The sequence below is a fragment of the Zalophus californianus genome, chromosome 15 (assembly GCF_009762305.2).
Source record: "Zalophus californianus isolate mZalCal1 chromosome 15, mZalCal1.pri.v2, whole genome shotgun sequence".
NCBI lineage: Eukaryota > Metazoa > Chordata > Mammalia > Carnivora > Otariidae > Zalophus > Zalophus californianus.
The window spans coordinates 48,300,991-48,320,692 of NC_045609.1; the positions used below are offsets into that span (position 1 = coordinate 48,300,991).

At 41.1% G+C, this 19,702-nt stretch overlaps 2 protein-coding genes across 9 annotated transcripts in view; one reads left to right on the forward strand and one right to left on the reverse strand.

Annotated features, from left to right (window-relative positions):
- NCOA4 (nuclear receptor coactivator 4) overlaps window positions 1-9,344 on the reverse strand; it is a 61,870-nt gene extending 52,526 nt beyond the window's left edge. For 2 of the 3 annotated variants that reach the window (XM_027587299.2, XM_027587281.2), the window contains exons 1-2: window positions 9,136-9,272; window positions 3,964-4,065 (exon numbers count right to left, since the gene is read on the reverse strand). The gene's annotated coding sequence lies outside the window, so the exon portion shown is untranslated. Of the gene's footprint in view, window positions 1-3,963; window positions 4,066-9,135 lie in introns of all 3 variants that reach the window. The other variant, XM_027587291.2, reaches the window with a different exon arrangement.
- A 231-nt stretch (window positions 9,345-9,575) lies between these two features.
- WASHC2A (WASH complex subunit 2A) overlaps window positions 9,576-19,702 on the forward strand; it is a 51,663-nt gene continuing 41,536 nt past the window's right edge. For 3 of the 6 annotated variants that reach the window (XM_027587180.2, XM_027587195.2, XM_027587187.1), the window contains exons 1-5: window positions 9,576-9,700; window positions 9,816-9,938; window positions 10,733-10,897; window positions 16,046-16,108; window positions 18,565-18,738. In XM_027587180.2, the coding sequence (XP_027442981.1) occupies window positions 9,698-9,700; window positions 9,816-9,938; window positions 10,733-10,897; window positions 16,046-16,108; window positions 18,565-18,738 (528 nt within the window). In that variant the 5' untranslated portion in view covers window positions 9,576-9,697. Of the gene's footprint in view, window positions 9,701-9,815; window positions 9,939-10,732; window positions 10,898-16,045; window positions 16,109-18,564; window positions 18,739-19,702 lie in introns of those variants that run through there. The other 3 variants (XM_027587205.1, XM_027587210.1, XM_027587216.1) reach the window with 3 other exon arrangements.

Consider the following 19,702-nt stretch of genomic DNA (forward strand, 5'->3'; position numbering starts at 1 on the left):
TTTGGGGCTCCTGAAAAAGCCCCACTCCAAGAGAATTACATAGTTTGACCTTTTTAGAGGCTCCTGGAAATTCCCACTCACAGGGCTTATCTTTATTTGACCTCATTCAGAGCTTACTCACTGCAAAAGCCTTTTCCTGGAACATTTGTTTAAAAAATAAAATCAGTAGTGACTGTTTAATATTGAAGGTACATGAAAAAGGGTAACAGTTATAGAGCAAAGAAGAGACTGCCCAAAAACTGAAAAGGAAGTTTGGGGAATGAGATGTCCATAGAAGACTGAAATATGCCAACACATTCCTGGGGAGCTAGAGGCCATTTGATGTACAAGCCAGTGCACATGCCCAGGAAAGACTTGAGAAGGCTCTAATCTCTCACCTCTGGTTAGTGCTGAGGCTCTGTATAAACAGGAAGTGAAGGCTAAGCCTGAGTTGTAAACTGCCAGATTTAAGGTTTGCCCTAACACACAGACACAGACCCCTTGGCAAAGGCTGGGAAACTTACTGGTGCCAGGCATTTAAGGAATCTCTGTCCAATTATTGCCTAACCCCTGAGTTAAGTGAACAGAGACTTTAGTGGTCACACATGACAAAGAAAACAGACTACAAAATTAGTACAGGAAAGTCACTATGCAAACACATAACAACAACCACTGCACCAAACATTAACTAAAATAAATCCTGGATGGTAGGTCTCTGACTTACAGAGTTGCCAAATTATATTATTTAAAATGCCTGGTTTTCAATAAGAAATGATGACATGAGCAATAGCACACTGTTGCTAGTAGTTTTTTGGTAGAGTCTTTCAGGTTTTCTATATATAATATCATGTCATCTATAAATAGTGAAAGTTTTACTTCTTCCTTACCAATTTGGATGCCTTTTCTTTTTTTTGTTGTCCGATTGCTGTGGCTAGGACTTCCAGTACTATGTTGAATTAAAGTGGTGAGAATGGACATCTTTGTCTTGTTTCTGACCTTCGGGGAAAAGCTCTGTTTTTCCCCATTGAGTATGATGTTTGCTGTGGGTTTTTCATATATGGCCTTTATTATGCTGAGGTATATTTCCTCTAGATCTACCTTGTTGAGGGCTTTTATCATGAATGGATGTTGTACTCTGTCAATGCTTTTTCTGTGTTTATCGAGATGATCATATGAGTTTTATCCTTTCTCTTATTGAAATGATGTATCACACATTGATTGATTTTTGAATATTGAAACACCCTTACATCCTGGGAATACAACCCCCTTGATCGTGATGAATGTTGTCTTTTTCATTGTATTGTTGGATTTGGTTTGTTAATATTTTGTTGAGGATTTTTGCATCTACATTCATCAGGGATACTGGCAAGTAGCTCTGTTTCTTTGTGGTGTCTTGCTACTTAATTTTTTTGAAAAAGATTTTATTTATTTGACAGAGAGAGAGAAAGAGAGAGAGAGAGTACACAAGCAGGGAGAGCAGCAGGCAGAGGGAGAGGGAGAAGCAGGCTCCCCGCTAAGCAGAGAGCCTGATGTGGAACTTGATCCCACGACTTCAGGATCACGACCGGAGCCAAAGACAGACGCTTAACTGACTGAGCCACCCAGGTGCCCCAATTTTAAGAGCTCTTTAATATCCCCTTAATATGTCAGTGATATTAGCCATTTGTCTGTTATATATGTTGCAAATATTTTCTCCTGGTTTGTCAATTGTGCTCTGACTTTGTTTATGATGGCTTTTGACCATGAGAAATGTTTTAATGCAAATTTATCATTTTTTTTTTTATTATTCTGGATTTCAAGTCATAGTTAGACTTTTCCCTACACTGAAGCTAAAGAGGAAGCCATTTGTGTTGTCTGCTAGTACTTGTAAGTTTCAGTTTTTGCATTTAGATCTCTAATCCAGTTAGTATTTATTTATTTATTTATTTTTAAAAGATTTTATTTATTTATTTGACAGAGAGAGAAGGAGCAGGAACACAAGCAGGGCGAGTGGGAGAGGGAGAAGCAGGCTTCCCGCTGAGCAGGGAGCCCGATGCGGGGCAGACGTTTAATGACTGAGCCACTCAGGCGCCCCAGAATTTATTTTTATGTGAAGTGTTAGGTATGGTTCTACTTTTATCTTTCCCCAAATGGCTCCTCAGTTGTTTTCAGCACTATTTTTTATTTTATTTATTTTATTTTTTTTTTAAAGATTTTTATTTATTTATTTGACAGAGAGAGACAGCGAGAGCAGGAACACAAGCAGGGGGAGTGGGAGAGGGAGAAGCAGGCTTCCCGTGGAGCAGGGAGCCCGATGTGGGACTCGATCCCAGGATCCTGGGATCATGACCTGAGCTGAAGGCAGACGCTTAATGACTAAGCCACCCAGGCGCCCTCAGCACTATTTTTTAGAAAATCCATTTTTGCCCCAGCAGCTTGAGATGACCCTTTACCAATATTCCAAGTTTCCAAATGTGCCTCGGTTTATTTTGGGACTTTCTTTTCTATTCTATTCTATTCTATTCTATTCTGCTGGTCTGTTTGTCTACTCATGCACCGATACTGCACAGTTTTGTTACAGAGGCTTTATATTATGTTTTCTTGTCTGATAAGGCTAGGGCTCCTCAGATTTTCCTTTTCATTGTTAGCCAAAATATTTTTGCATATTTGTTTTTTTCTATAGCGTATTCTTGTTGAAAATGCATAGCCTGCATTTAATCATGAGGAAACTGAGGGAAATTGTATACAAGAATTGGCTAATAATCAAAAGATGAAGGAATTTTCCAGAATTAAAGGAGAGTAAGGAAACATGATAAATGTACTATGTGGTCCTAGATAGATAAAAGGACATGGGACAAGTGACAAGTTTAAATGAGGTCTATAGATTAGATAATAATAATGCATCACTATTTACTGGTTGGCTGTCCTATGTTTATGTAGGTTATAAACATTTGGGGAAACTGGGTAAAGGATATATGGGAATTCTTTGTAATATTTTGGCAATCTTTTTATAAACCTGAAATGATTTCAAATTAAAAAATAAAAACATTTGGGGCACCTGGGTGGCTCAGTCATTAAGCGTCTGCCTTCAGCTCAGGTCATAACCCCAGGGTACTGGGATTGAGCCCCGCATCAGGCTCCCTGCTCGGCAGGAAGCCTGCTTCTCCTTCTCCCACTCCCCCTGGTTGTGTTCCTGCTCTCACTGTCTTGCTCTGTCAAATAAAATCTTTAAAAAAAAAAGTAAAAACATTTAAAGATGAGAAAAAATTTAATTATACATAATAAATATTATATTTATAAAATATTGGAATATTATATATAATCAATCTCTTTGCCAAACGTAGGAGTTACAGACTTGTTACTGGCAAGAGGGAAGCAAATGGGTGAGCAAAACTATTGTGATGTAGGAGCATTTCCTAGTTTAGCTTTCATTAAACTGTCAGTGCAGGAACTGGATTCCTAGGAAGGTTACAATGTTTCCTGATAAGACTTGTCAACCACTTCTGGCAATGATGTTGGCATCACTTGAAGGTACAGGCCAGATGGCCTGCCTTCTGATACATTTGGGCAAGTAGCAGAGGCAAAGGGAGGTTGGATAAATATGTGGAAGGGTTATTTAATGTGATATAGTACCAAAACTCTAAGGACTTGCAGCTAATTTAAAATTCCAACTTTTGAAGCTTTATCCAGGCCACCTAAAGCCTTGACTCACTCTCAGATTCAGAAAAAGAGAGCTCAATGATTAACAGAGGCAGGGAGAAAGGCTGTGGTAGAAATGCATTCCTGATGGCCCAGAAAGTGCTGCTTGTTGACATATAAAGTCAGAGTTTAGTATCAGCAAGCAAAGCTGCTTGATTCCCATAACTCATCAGCCTCTGTCACTCTGTATGTGGATCAGCTTTTCTGCCCAGGTCAGAGAGCAGGGATCCCTTAGAGGAGCATGTTGTACTTACTGTGGGGTGCCTGATGTTTGGGTTTTCTAACTGGGAAGCATTTCTGACTCACCTCATGTGGAGCATCTGAACTGCCTGTTCGTGGAAAAAAATCTTCTCTCTGGTACTTCAAATGACTCTAAGAAGAACCATGGCTTGCCCACTGGAGGGGCCTCTGTAAAATAAAGCAGGTTGGTTAGACTTTATTTTCAAGAAAGTAGAATTAGAAAATCAATCCTTACATTACATGTAACACATTTGATGGTCAGGCTCAAACGTGGCTATTTTAAATCTGGGAGTATTTCAGTGCGACATCTGAGAGCTATGCATTATAAAAGCAGAAAAGCATGTACTCTTTTTTTTTTTTTTGTCAGCTTTCTTAGCCTGATACCCTAAAGATGCAAAATTAATCATACTGAACAGAGAAAACATAACAAATTACTTAATACCTTTGACTTGAATTCTACCTTTATTGAAAAGGCAAGCAGCTAGTGGTTTACATTATTGTATGTACCTTAAATTAAGTTAGAAACTGCTATAAGATGGAAGATTTTTGCAGTCATCAGTATTTCAAAAACACTTCAGATAAAGGCTACCTAGAATAATTACAAGTACATTTTAAGAGTTGTAAAATCACCTTGCAGGAAGTAATTTGTTGAACTACACTAGAGGTTTTACCAGAAAGGAAGAACAATGTCATAAATAATTTTGTGAGTCACATTAAAAGGAATTTGATGGGATGTCTGGTTGGCAAAGTTGGTTAAGCATCCCACTCTTGGTTTCAGCTCAGGTCATGATCTCAGGGTCGTGAGATAGAGCTCCGCGTCAGGCTCCACGCTCAGTGCAGAGTCTGTTTGAGATTCTCTCTCCCTCTCTCTCTGCCCCTCCCACTCATCCTCTCTCTCGCTCTCTCAAATAAGTAAATCTTTATTTTTTTAAAAGATTTTATTTATTTGTCAGAGAGAGAGAGTGAGTGCACAAGCAGAGGGAGCGGCAGGCAGAGGGAGAAGCAGACTCCTTACTGGGTAAGGAGGAGCCTGATGCAGGACTTGATCCCAGGACCCTGGGATCATGACCTGAGCCGAAAGCAGACGCTTAACAGACTGAGCCACCCAGGCATCCCCAAAATAAGTAAATCTTTAAAGAAAAAAAAAAGAATTTGGTGAGAAGGGTGATTGGTAAAATGTATCTTGTAGTTAAGAAATCTAGCTTGAAGAGTTGTAGAGCTTGACACTGTTGGGATATAGTTGCATACATTTGCTGCTTATGCTTCATATACTAGTGCAAAATGATAATAAAGGTAGTAATTTTGAGGGCTTCAATTATGCCAAACTACTAGATATATAATTAATAAAGTACTAAAATAATATTTTAAAAATAATCATAACTGGGGCACCTGGGTGTCTCGGTTGGTTAAGCGTCTGCCTTCGGCTCAGGTCATTATCTCAGGGTCCTGGGATCCAGCCCAGTGTCTGGCTCCCTGCTCAGCAGGAAGTCTGCTTCTCTCTCTCCTTCTGCCCCTCCCTCCTTTTCGTGCTCTCTCTCTCTCAAATGAATAAATAAAACCTTTAAAAAATTATAACTACCATTTCTTTAAAAAAAAGCATATAACTCACAGTTAGTAGACTTATTAAATTGGGTCAACTATATTATTGGAGGTATATTTTAGGTTTGTGGGTTCTCATAAAACAAAACTCACAAGTCCTCTAGAATTATCAGAACCACTGAGGGCTAGCAATTAATGCAAAGGAACTGGGGGTTTGGTAAGAGATAGTTGGTTACAATCCCAAATTCTAATGCTATAGTCACACCATTTATACCACTTAATTACCTAGAAAATCAGCTGAATTTGAGCACTTTTAGTCATGGTTCCAAATTCATTTACATATGTTAATACCGAAGCTATGGCATTTGTCTTGTTATAAATACCTTGCCTCACATTGTAATGTAAAGTGTGTGATACTTAGCACTGCTTAAATGAATTATATAAATGATAGAAAATTTGGATAAATTGAGGCTTTTAAAATTAGTATTATTGTTGTTACTTTTTCCATTAGTACCTGCAGCTTCAGCAATGACTTTGTGACACTCTGTCTTAACAGTGACCAGTTCTGTAGCTTTTAAAATGCTGGATTTTCAGTTGTTTGTTTTGTTTGTTTGTTTTTTTAGAGAGAGAGAGAAAGAGAGAGTGCACATGGGCAAGCAGGGGAAGGAGCAGCAGGAGAGAGAATCTTAAGCAGGCTCCAAGCCCAGCACAGAACTGACCCAGGGCTTGATCTCATGATCGAAGGTCATGACCTGAGTTGAAATCAAGAGTTGGTCGCTTAACTGACTGAGCCACCCAGGCACCCCTGGATTTTCAGTTGTAAGGCAGATTTTTTCAGTGCCTTTTCTCTTATTAAATTCTCTAATATTAATGAACAATGAAACATCCATTAAGTTATTAGGAAATAATATATATAATACTGGATTGTATAATGGTGAGTTTATGTCTTCAACAAAATTGTTAGACCTGTCCCTGACTTTGAGCAATATCCACATTATAGTCATTAACTGAAAAATAAAGATAAGAATATGCCATTGTTTCCATTATGTGAAAAATAAAATCTTGTAAATCATAAAACATCCCAACTCTTATTACAACTATTTAAAAGACTGTGAACTTATCAAAATGCATATGAAAAAAGTTTTTTGGTTTTTTTCTAAAGTAGGTCCACATCCAACATGGGGCTTTAACTCATGACCCTGAGATCATGAGCCACATGCTCTACCCAGTGAGCCAGCCAGGCACCCCGAAACAAGTTTTTTGTTTTTTGTTTTTTAAAGATTTTATTTATTTATTTGAGAGAGAGAATGAGAGAGAGAGAGAGCATGAGAGAGGGGAGGGTCAGAGGGAGAAGCAGACTCCCTGCCGAGCAGGGAGCCCGATGCGGGACTCGATCCCGGGACTCCAGGATCATGACCTGAGCCGGAGGCAGTCGCTTAACCAACTGAGCCACCCAGGCACCCTGAAACAAGTTTTAATATACTTTACAGTGGGTAGATTTATCTGAATTCTCAGGCATGGTTATGGCAGAGCAAGAATTCTCTAGCAAATTCAATAAAAAGCATGACTGAAAAATATTTGAAAAGTTCTATGGGAGAAGTGCCAGTAAAGACAGCAGGATTGGACAGACAAGAAGGGGAGTTCAAGAGAGCACCATCCCAGGGGAGGCCAGAAAGTCTCCAACAAGAACTAGTGGTCACTAGTCTTGGGCAAGAGCGGGGACAGCTTTTCCAGAGACTGGAAGAAAGTGAGCATGTAGCCTATTGTTTTTGTTTTCCTAGCATCTCTTATCTCTGCTTTTGGTAACAGTCCCAAACTTTTGTTTGGGGACACACTAAGAGGCGGAGAAGTGGGAGTATGGTCTAAGGGAAGCCAATCAGATTCTATTTATCTCAGGAATTTGAAAGTTCATAAAAGAAACACAAGAAGGGAAGTGACTGGACCTTGGTCATTCTGGTGGCATTGGCTCAAAGGGGACTCCTGAGTTCCTATGGTTTATGCCCTTTCCAAGCCCTGCCTGCTTACCTTTTCCTTACCTGTGAGTTCTGTAGGTTCTTAACCCCAAATTCAATTTTGTCAGTTTGCCAGTCAAATTCTGTTATGTGCAAATAAAGAGCTGTATGAGATACAGAAGGTGTGTATACATACAAACATTTTAAGTATGAGGTGAGGAGAGGGAGTCTGTTCTCTGCTGCAGAGGCAAGTGGGTAGATAATATGAAAAACTGTGGTGAAGTTATGGAAGGGTGCTGATCAAGGATAAGTATAAAGATCAAGGATAAGTAAAAGGACTGCTAATCAGTTCTGAGGGTTCAGCCAAATTTGCAGAATATGAATTTGTAGTGATTTCATTTGGGAACCTAGGTGCAGGAAAGGAAAAAGGACATAACTGGACTGATTCAAAGTTAGGAGCTAGCAGAGCTATGTGTCAGAAAGGTGACATGAAGATATTAAAGAGCTTTCAAGAGAAGTTGATGGCTACTATCATGCGTGCTATGCAGACCAGGAAAGGAAATAAAGCTAAGAAGGTATTATTGTGGGAAAAGGAGAGGACTGGGGGTTGAGGTTTGGGTTAGTTGAGAACAGACTAGGGGATAAAAGAAAGACCTGAAAATTTAAGAGGCTGCTCTATTGCAGTCCAGATCTAGAAGAAAGAAAATCGATCTAGAAGAAAGGTGATAAGGTCCAGGGTGTGAGTGAGGGGCTCTGAGAATTGGGATGTTGATTAAGGTTCTTGAGGCACATTAAGCCCAGGGTCATTACCTGGCTACTGAAGTTGATGATGTCAGATGAGATGCAAGTGCAGTAACTGGCTCACCTAAATTTTACCAAATTGGAAACGTTTTTGTTTTGTTTTTTATGAATGCGAGGCATTCTACTAGAAGGCTGGTAGATAAACACTTAAAAATAAAGTTCCCTTAAGAGAGTAAGACTAGCTACAGTGTAGCACAGTGGCTCACTGTGTAGGTTGTGGGCTCTGCCTCTTTACTGATTGTCTAACCCTGAGGAAGTTACTTATCTTTCTTTGCCTGTTTCTTCAACTATAATATAAAGATAATAGTACCTATTTCACAGGATCATTTAAGAATTGAATGAATTAATACGTATAAAATGTTTGGTAAATACTGAGCACTTCATAAAGGGAGACATATATAAATAAATTATAATACAATATTATACTTGTACAAATATATAGAAAATGACAGGGGCATTTAAACTGTACTTGGGATAATCAGGGAAGTTTTCACTGAGGTGATAGAGGAAAAAACAAAAGAAAGCCCAAGAGTTGGACAAAGAGCATAGGGAAAGTGGTAAGATCCATGTTTAATGCTCGCCAGAAGGCAGGCATCGTGCTGTTTTAAGAATATCACCACACTTAATACCATGTCCCTGCGAGATACGTATCTTCCTCTTTCTGAGGACGAAAGATAACAGAGTTTAAGTAACTTGCCCTTGGGTACAAAGGAATGAAAAGAAACTGGGATTTTTAATTAAAGAAGTAAGTTGGTCTGGCACAAGAGGGACTCAGCAGAGGGAAAAATCTGGATCACTGAGCGCTAGTGGGGAGCTGGGAGAATTGAAGATATATTCACAACAGAGATCAGATTATAAAAGATTTTTGCTTGTCTTACGAGAAGGCTGCACTTGAATCCGTGTACAACGCTGAATGAGTAAAAAGGCTTTTTTAAGCAGAACCTACACAAAGAGTTGAAACCGAGCAGGTCGGCAGGCACGGTGATGGTCAGATTGGTCCGTCCTCCTCCCCTTACTGAGCGCCAGTGCGTCGACCCAGCAGCGAAGGGCAGCGGAGATGCAACCAGGAAGAGACGCAGCTGGGAAAGCTTTCCCTCCGCCCACGTCGCCCGACGGCCGAAGCCCCTAGGCCGGTTGTTCCACAGGTTCCTTTCGGGACTCCCCTCTTGTGACAAGCCAGGTTGGCAGCGTGCTCCGGAGCCAGAGCCTGCGTCCTCCCGCTCCAAGACAACCCGGCCACCAGCGCCCCCTGGCGTCGGCATCCTCTCTTTCCCCCCAGCTTCCACTTTAGCCCAGCTGCAGGCCTTCTAACTCAACTCCCTAGGCCGTGGCCATTTCTTTTTTCTGGCGCCGCCGCACATCCGGTCACGTGCGAGCCAGGTCACGTGAGAGACGATCACGTGCCGGGGCCGCGGAGCTCTGGGTTCGGGGCTCTGCTTCCGCAGACCTGCGGGCCTCAGCGGGTGCGGTCGTGGCTGCCCCGGAGCCCGCCGAACTGCACGGCCGGGATGGTGAGGGTGACGGGCAGGGGCGGGCAGGAGTCGGCCGGGGTGGGCCGGGGTGGGGTGGGGCGGGGCCGCCGCCTCCCCGAAGCTCACCCCCTCTTCTCCGTCCTTCCCGCTGCAGATGAACCGGACGACCCCGGACCAGGAGCGGGCGCCGGCGTCCGAGCCCGTGTGGGAGCGACCCTGGTCGGTGGAGGAGATCCGCAGGAGCAGCCAGAGCTGGTCGCTGGCGGCTGATGCGGGCGTGAGAGGCGGGCCCCAGGGACGGGAGGGGAGCGCGGGCCGTCTGGGGTGACGCGCGGCCTGCGAGCAGGAGGACGGGAGCCGCGATTCCTTCTCCACCCGGTCAATCCCGCTGCCTCTGTTATTTTTAATAACACGTCCCTTCCCGCGCTCAAGAACGCCAAGGTGGCGGACCCTAGGCGCTTGGGCTGGGGCGAGCCCGTCGTCCTTAGCCGGCTGAGTGCCCCACTTGGACTGCAGCCCAGATGCGGGGTTCTCTTCCTTGTTTGGGTTTTCTAGCGGTGCACCCATCTCCATCTCGAGGGAGGCAGATTTTTCTCTGCGCCGCGGAATTGCTAGGGCACCAGTGAGGCCATTCCACATTGGGACCCGGACTGTATGGGGAGGCAGACAAGCCTCTATATAGATATCCCGGAGTGGGACTTTAAAGGCTGGGGACCCTAGAAACTCAAAACTGGGATTCCAAAGTCCCATATGAATACATTTTAAAAAAAAATAAGAGTGGTGGTTTGTTATTTCGCTCTTCGTCTGGGATTTCTGAAGAATGATAACCAGACAAGACTTTCTCCAGAAATGAGGTAGCAAGTGTCCATTGACTCCTTGCCACTGTTTCGATGAGCTGCTTTAATGTTTTCCGTGCTGCTTGGTCTTGGGTACTGTCAAAAGGGGCATCCCTACATTCCAGCACACACACCCTCACACAGAGGTGAAAAGAAATGTGTTCTTTTTTTTTTTTTGACGCACGGAATAGACGCATGTGATATTGATATTGCTGTATGCTTGTTTTCTAAATAGCTGCTACAGTTTCTACAGGAATTCTCACAGCAGACTATCTCTAGGACCCATGAAATCAAGAAACAAGTGGATGGACTAATCCGGGAAACTAAAGCCACAGATTGTCGCCTTCATAATGTCTTCAATGACTTCCTTATGCTGTCTAATACCCAGTTCATTGAGAACGTGAGTTACTTAATTTTATCAGACTTACAAATAATGCTTTTTGGAGAAGCAAGAGTCTGTTGTGATATTAAGTGATTTATTATTAGTTACCCTCCTTAAATTTGATGAATGTAGGGGTTCTTGGGAATTGAAGATTCTTTCTCTAGGATTAATGCCTTTTTTTAATTAGTAAAGTTTATTTTCTCAAGCCTTTAAAAAATCTGATATAATTTTCTTACATTCTAGTTTTTCCATCCCTTTTTAGTTTTAGTTGTGCTGACTTGTATGGCATTCCAACAAGCCTTACTCTGGACATGTTCTGTTAAGGAGAGCTATACACCTAGTTTGATCCTCTGGGCACCAGAATGTGGCTGCAATATTGACTGTGTCCATCACGTTCTGATAAGTTATATTAAAGGCATGTGTGTGCTTACTTGGAATAGTCTTTTTTTTTTTTTATATTAACATTTTGTTACAATGGCTGAACCTGTGATACAGAACCAACTCTAAACAGTACTGAGCTTTGAGCCATGTGTGATTTTTCCCTATATATGTATTGACTTTCTAAGTGCTAGGTCCTAGGAATACATAGGTAAATTAGATAGACCTTTCCTTAGAGAAGATCACAATCCTCCATAATAGTGAAATTCCTGAATAGAAAGGAAACAAATGTGGCTAGAGCCCAGTGAGTGAAGGGGAGGGTGTTAAGAGATGAGAATGGAGAAGAAGCTTAGTTAAGCTGATCTCTATGTCTCATAGGAAGGTTAACTTCCTGAGTGTCAGCCTTAACTAATCTGTGAAAAGAGGATTATTAAAGTAGCCTATTTCCTGAGATTGTTAGGTGTAAAGTAGTAGAAAGGATTTTGAAAATTGCAAAATTATAAAAGCCCAAGATTCAGGATTGTGAAGAGAAAGCCAAATATTGTCATGCAGGTATCTTTTGCCGCATAGTAATGCATTTTTTTTAGTAGTTCATGTTGAATTGCCACTACTGTTTTTGGGAAACTGTGTAAAATAAGGATATTAGTAAAGGTGTTAGAGATCTCTTTGCTAGTAAGTTTAAGATATGGCAAGTATTGGGGCGCCTGGGTGGCTCAGTTGTTAAGATGTGGCAAGTATTCTAGTAAAATCTGTAGTCACTTTTTGGTCATCGATATAGAATGTCGATGCTTGGTTCTGAGCATCTTTCTCACTGGCAGAGGCGCTTTACAGGTACATGCAGCCCCGTTTCCTTTTCATCAAGCCAAATTTGGTCTCCTTTTAAGTATACTTGTTTGCCCTCATTCTGTACCTTTCTTGCTGGGTCAAGTGCTTAGCTCTTCTCTGCAGTCAGTGCTGGAGCCCTAGAATGGGCAAGGAGTAGAATTGGAAGGGTCCCTTTGTACCCAATGTGCCTGTACCACATGGTACTAAATTGGTACCCAATTGAATTTTTTGGGAGGAGGCATCATAAGCAATTTTTTTTTTTTAATCACAGTCTTCGTGTCATACATAAGTATGACAGCTTTATTCAGCTGTCACATTCTGGCCAAGTTTTTTTAGATTTTGAGTTTTCCTTGATCTAGTGGGTATTTTTGTTCCTGTTATTTGTTTATTTATTTATTTTTTGGTAGTAGTTCTTTATTTCTGTTCACTTCTTGGATTCCCTGTTTTCCATACATCTTTCCATTGCCTTAGTCCTTACGCTTCTTCCCCTTCCATTCTGTAGCCAGAATTCCCCTCTCACCATGCCTGTTGCCACTGCCAAGTTTTACTGCTTCTCACACCTCCCTGTAATGCCACGTGTTACCTGGTCTTCTCATTTGTGGCAGAACATGATGATGTGAAGAGTACAGCTGATGTGTAGTAAAACTCTGAAAAAATCTATATGCCGTTAATAGTTTTGGCAGTGATTAGGATTTTTACATATTTTCCTCAAACCCTGACATTGGTACTTATGTATTACAATTCTGGCTTGAACGATGGTGCCATTTGGTTTCATGGTAGTTTATTGGAAAGGTATTCAAAGTCACAGGTAGGTTTCTGGGTTTTAGTAATTAACCTCAAAAGCAGGTTGAAAAATGCATTACAGAATTAGTGAAATTAAAGTGCAATCAGAACTTTCTAGGGCAAGAGAAATTAGTACCTTTAGTAAAGGCTCAAGAGGGGACTCTGATGGAGGAGAAATACTGATTAACAGTGGCCAGTGCCTCAGTGTGTTATCAGAAGGGAACAGAATTCTTAAAGTTTCATTAATCTGTTAATTCAGGCATTTCGTCCTGAAACATTAAGTGACCTAGAAGTGACTTTTTTTTAAGTTTATTTTTTTAGTAATCTCTACACCCAAAGTAGAGTTCGAACTCATGACCCCAAGGTCAAGAGTCACATGCTCTTCTGACTGAGCCAGCCAGGCGCCCCAGAAATGAGTTCTTTAGTAGCACTTCTCATGATTGTAATTTCATATTTATTAATACGATTTGATGGGTCAAACTACCCTAGTAAATCAAGTCCCACATTTGTTCTAAATGTTGTGTTCCTTGGGCCCAGCACATTCCTGATTTGTAGGATCCTAATGAATATTTGAATGAATGAATGAATGAAAGAACACATAAATGAAAAGGACCAGGGCTGTTTATAATCTGTTAAGTCCTCAGCCCGTGGTCCCTTTTCTCCAGTTCACCACCTCTCTCTTACCCCGTCTCCCCAAATGAAGAAAAGATCCTTTGAGGGAAAATACTATATTTAACAATTCTGGGAATGGCTGCCTGATTTTAAAATTACCAAAAAACATGTGAAGCTGTGAGGTTAGCCTGGTAAGAGTGAAGGAAGTTAGCACTGATTATCTGCTGCTTGCTGAGCACTTGAGATACATAGTTCTTGTCACTCTCAGAAGATCCATGGGTTTTATATATTTGTTGGATAATTTTTTAGAGGTTGTGTTTGGCCTCCCAGCCATAGTCTACTGGTATCTTATGAGGTAGTTTTTTTTTTTTTTTAAGATTTTATTTATTTTTTGACAGAGAGAGAGCGAGAGAGGGAACACAAGCAGGGGGAGTGGGAGAGGGAGAAGCAGGCTTCCCGCCGAGCAGGGAGCCCGATGCGGGGCTTGATCCCAGGACCCTGGGATCCTGACCTGAGTCGAAGGCAGACGCTCAACGACTGAGCCACCCAGGCGCCCCTTATGAGGTAGTTTTTAATGACAAGCAGGGGAAAGAGTAGGATGCTGGTGCTGTTCAGACTTGAGCGTGAAGCTCAACCTTTTAGGTTGTCTCGCTATTTAAAATCTGAAGTGACCTTGGTAGCTGCCATGTCTGAAAGCTTCAATATTAAGATTTATTTACTTTTCTGTTCCTGTCTTTCAAAATTACGCCCCCCCAAGTTTCTTGTTTTTATAGAAAATTTATTTTTTAGAAGTATGGAAAAAGAAGCAGCATCTGAAATTTCAGATGGTGGAGGGGTGTCTCTCAGCATTCTGGCATATATATTCTAAGTCCATTTCCCATGCAGACATTGGCCTTTAAGTTTTTTCTCTCTTGTTACAAAAATAATGAACACTTGTGAAGAGGTTGGCATAGATAAAAAGTACTAAAGTATAAAAAAATTAAAACCACAAAAAATCAACTAGAATTCCACCTCCCCAAGTTACCCAGCCATTGAACACTTTGCCATATTTCTTTCTAGTCCTTTTTTTTTTTAACTTTAATCTTTTCTGTATGTGTATATTTGTAGGCTGCATTTTTCTTGATATTAGTTTATTATTTTATAAGCATTTTAATACTCTTTCAATATAAAACTTTTTTTTTAAAGATTTTATTTAATTGAGAGAGAGAGAATGAGAGATAGAGAGCATGAGAGGGAAGAGGGTCAGAGGGAGAAGCAGACTCCATGCTGAGCAGGGAGCCCGATGTGGGACTCGATCCTGAGACTCCAGGATCATGACCCGAGCCGAAGGCAGTCGCTTAACCAACTGAGCCACCTAGGCGCCCTCAATATAAAACTTTTTTAAAAAAGATTTTATTTATTTGAGAGAGAGTGTGAGAGGGGGGAGGCAGATGGAGAGGGAGAGGCAGACTTCTCTGCTGAGCAGGGAGCCCAACACAGGGCTCGATCCCAGGACCCTGGGATCATGACCTGAGCCGAAGGCAGATGCTTAACGACTGAGCCATCCAGGCACCCCAACAATCTTTCAATATAAAACTTTTAATGGAGTCTTTCTAATGTCTAGAGAAGAACAGATAATAATCACAAATGTTAATAATGTGCACCACTTTGCATCAACAGACTTTAATATTTTTCCATATTTGCTTGACAGGCACCAACTTTCCATTTTTTACCTTAACTCTAAATATTTTGGGTGAAGGCCTCTTTGTATATCTGTGTTTTTATTCTTACCTGGAAAGTATATATCTGCATGGATGCTTATATATGTAGTATGAGATAGGAATGCTACTTTGTTTTTTTTCCCCACATGGGTAAGCTTTATTGTAAGTTCTTTTCCTCACTGACTCATCTGTATGAAAGTATGTATATATACATTTATGTGTTTTGTGAATATAAAATTAGGCTTACATGTAATTATGGATCAGTTTCTTGCCTCTGTATTTTATTATGATATCTGTATGCCAGTATTCCATCTTAAGTACTGCAGATTTCAAATAAGTCTTACTAGGGCACGTTCCCATGTCTTCTCTTTAATAGTTAAATTATTAGAAATATAAATGGGATAATAAAAGTTTATCAACCATTTTAAGCAACAGGATGAAAAAGACTTTTACCATTTCCATTGCCCAAAGTGTTAAAGCTCTCTTTACCTAGTAGGTAAGTTCTACCAGTTGACATTTTCAGTAGCCTCACATTTAAGTACCTGTATCATTGCCGTGTCAGCATTAAGTATTAGGTTTCAGCAAAAGGTATGAAAATGATATCTTAATTGTTTTTGTGACTCTTTGGACAACCAAGCATGAGATTGAACTTTTTTCATGTTTCCTAGTCATTTGTATCCTTTTAAGTTTCATTTTTGGTGAATTAACTGCTGCTTTTTGCTTTTTGTCCTTTACCGATGGCCTCAGCCATTTGTTGAATAATTGTTTCTTCTCTTTGTCTTCTTGTATTGTGTGTGGAATTTGTATATTGCAATGTATTCCAAATGATATTTTGACCATTTAACAATGAATTTGCTTCCATATGTAGCGTGTATATGATGAAGAGGTGGAGGAGCCGGTGCTCAAGGCTGAGACAGAAAAAGCAGAACAGGTACTTGCATTAAATCACTCTTCTGTTGAGTCTTGATTTAGAGAAAGAAAGTGGTGGAAATTTGTAACGTGGCTGGTGGGGGATTGTGGGCAGGAGGATGGTTACTGGAGGAAATGGGAAAGGCTGCTCCTGATAGCCCAAGAGTTGAACTCTTCAGTTTGTTTCTGAAATGTAGTATAGTGAGAAATATATAAAGTTTCTGAATTCTGGCTTCAGTAGAGCACAGGTCAGTGGAGATTTTCTGTAAAAGGACAGATAGTAAATGTTTTAGGTTTGTCTGGCTACATCGGTCTCTGCCTCTTTTCCTTCTTTTTTCTCTTTCTCCTCCTTCCCCTCACCCCCTTAGGAAATGTAAAAACCATTCTTACCTTGAGGGCTATACAAAAGCAGGCCACAGACTGGACTGTAGGTTGTTAGTTCTTTGAAGACCATGTTGCCCTGTTCTTTCATGACAGCTTGGATTCCTACCAAGTTGGGAATGACAGTGAGATGAATGCTGGTTTAGTCCACACACATTTGAGTGCCTCCTGTGTTCGTACAGAGGACACGGAATGTGCAGTGTGCATTTATTGACTGCTAAGATTGCAGGGAGCTGGTGACTTAAAGAATTTAAGGAGCTTATGATCTTGGTTGGGGCACTAGGGCATACTATGTCAGAACTGCTAACTGTTCTGGAAGTTCAGATGAGAAGAGCTCAGTGATGTAAGCAGGGACAACCTACAAGGATAAGATGTTAGCTAGGTGAAGAAAGAAGGGCCGGATTTTAAGGCCATTTCAGTGAGCGAATGCCAGCCGCTAAAGGTCAGTGTTGGGGGATGGACTATGTTAATGGAAGATACTAGTGGTTAGGCATGAAGAAGGAGAAGGGCGTGAGGGGTGGGTGCTGGAGGGCTTCATAAACCAGGCTAAGGAGTCTAGGGGCAGTAGTTTCTCTCCTTTTACCTTCTGTGGCTTCACACGTTCTAGATGTGTAATCATTTTTCCTGGGTGTTGCCACATCATGGACCAAAGCGTAGGTAAGACATTCTGGGCTTTCTAGCCCTCTGGCAGAAGTTGTACCCTTTGTCTCCCACTCTGGAAAGCCCTGGAATATAAGTTTATAATGGGAGTAGCCTTGGCTCAGCTCTCATTTATTGAGAAAATACACATCACTTGAAAAAGTTGGTACTTTATCAGTAGCTGTTGCTTAGATGAAGCTGTTAGGATAGGATGTTAGAAACCACCTACATTCTGCCTATTCTCAGCTTTAAAAAAAATTTTTTTTTTAATGATCCTCAAATGATTTGCTAACCATTTAAATTTAAATACAGTGGTTATACCAAGTCAGGTTCAATGTGAAGTGATGAGTGTGTAGTGTACTGTTTTTAAAAAGCTACTATGTATTTATTTCACAAACATGTTTTCACACACTTAGTGCACTATTAGCTATTTGACTGGAACCAAGCATACCAGAGTGGAAAAAAGAAGCACCCAGAACAAAAAAGCCGCATTAGAAAGACTTCCATACTTGAGGTAGAAGTATAAGAAACTCATAGGGTTTTCCCTTTTACCCTCAAAACAGCAATGTTTGGTTTGGTTCTTTCTATAATTATGTATCAACTTCTGGAATATTTGTGAAGAGGGGAAATGACACTAAATTTTTTTTCAATATTTCTCACAACTGTTGACACAGTTGAGTGAGTGAGGGGACTGTCACTGGGAGCTGCTGTTGTAGGAAATGGAGGCCTGTGGAGTATTTTCAGCAGGTTGGTGATATGTACAGACATTCAAACCAAGAGAGGGTCAGTTCCATTTCTGACTTATCCTGTACATCATCCTGGAACAATGCCCCCACATATTTTGACCATTTAACAATGAATTTGCTTCCATATGTAGTGTATATATGATAAAGAGGTGGAGGAGCCGGTGCTCAGGGCTGAGACCGAGAAAGACCCTCTCTTGGTTTGAAATGAATTTATAAGATATCCATGAGTACTAGGTTTTAGTTTTTGTATTTTAACTAATTGAAAAATGACATCTCTGGCTGGAGTATTTCTTCTAAGTCTTAACTTCTGTAATTGTCCAAAGACGTATTAACCAAGGTTTGTGGGATCCAGTCATGATGAACCTGAAAGTCTAGGCCCTTCATTCCTCTAGTGGCCGGGGATTGATGTACATTTCACGGGCAGGGGATTTTTGCATAGGTTACCTCGCTAAACCATCATACCAGAGTTGTGCTTTTGTTTCTGTAGATGGTGAACTGGGAACTCTGGGACCTTAGGTAGTTTGATCCATGTCCGGAAGGTGTCAAACTTGGGGTTTAAAACTTACTCCAAAGTCTGTTGAGGCATTCAGTAGAATCTGACTTTTGTTTTTTAAACATTAATCATTTTTAATTGATTTCTTTTGTTTTATTGTGTTTTATTAGGGTGGTATCAATATTTTGGAGATCCATGCTGAACAGTATTTTTTTGTAGGAGAAGACCCGGGAACAGAAAGAAGTAGATCTGATTCCTAAAGTCCAGGAGGCTGTGAACTACGGTTTACAAGTATTGGACAGTGCATTTGAGCAGCTGGATATAAAAGCAGGAAACTCAGACTCTGAAGAAGAAGATGCTAATGAACGGGTGGAACTGATTCTTGAACCGAAGGTAAAGACATTCAGTTCATATATTTATTGTAACACTTGTTGTGTTTTGGGTACTTTATTTGGGCACAGAATTAGTAAGACATGGACTTGACTTTTAGGAAGAGAGCGTGGCACTTAGCAGTCTTTTATTGACTCTGTTGGGAAGACTTGCTTTACCTGAACATTGGTACAAGGCAGCATGCCAGGGTAGGGGAGTACAAAGGTGCAGGGCATGGTTCCTACTCTCACAATGCTTATTACAATATTACCAGCTGGTGGGAGAGAGGAGACATTTATATGAGTCCCCATCATAAGTGCTCTGAGAGAGAACTGACTTCTAGCTGGGGAAATGAGGGTACAGATCAGACTTGAATTGTGTTTTGAAGTATGAGGAGGCTCATAGGAGGGAGAGATTGTTGGGAAGCTGAAGTTCTGTAGCTTGCGCTAAGGGAGACTGCAGAAGTGTTGAAAGAATTTAAAAAAAAAGTATTGAAAGACATTTGGGTTGCTTTCAGGTTTTGGCTGGGATGAGTAAAGCCGTTATGAGCGTTCGTGAATAGACCGTTAGCCTTGAAAGTAGTTATGGCTTTACTACTACTTTCTCTCAGATTTGTGGAGGGGACATTTGGGGCAGCACAGCCACGCAGAAGTAAACACAAAAGGTTGCTGTATTGCTTTTGAGAGAGAGTCCTTGTGACACACAAGTGCTTTATGAATTGAAACCTGCCATAGGGGCGCCTGGGTGGCTCAGTCAGTTAAGCGTCTGCCTCCGCTCAGGTCATGATCCCAGGGTCCTGGGATCGAGTCCTGCATCGGGATCCCTGCTCCGTGGGGAGCCTGCTTCTCCCTCTGCCTCTGCTTGCGGCTCCCCCTGCTTGTGCTCTCTCTCTCTCTGTTGGACAAATAAATAAATAAAATCTTAAAAAAAAAATAAAACATGCCACAGAGCCAGGCTCTTCTGGTCATTTGTTTCACTGCTTGCTTCT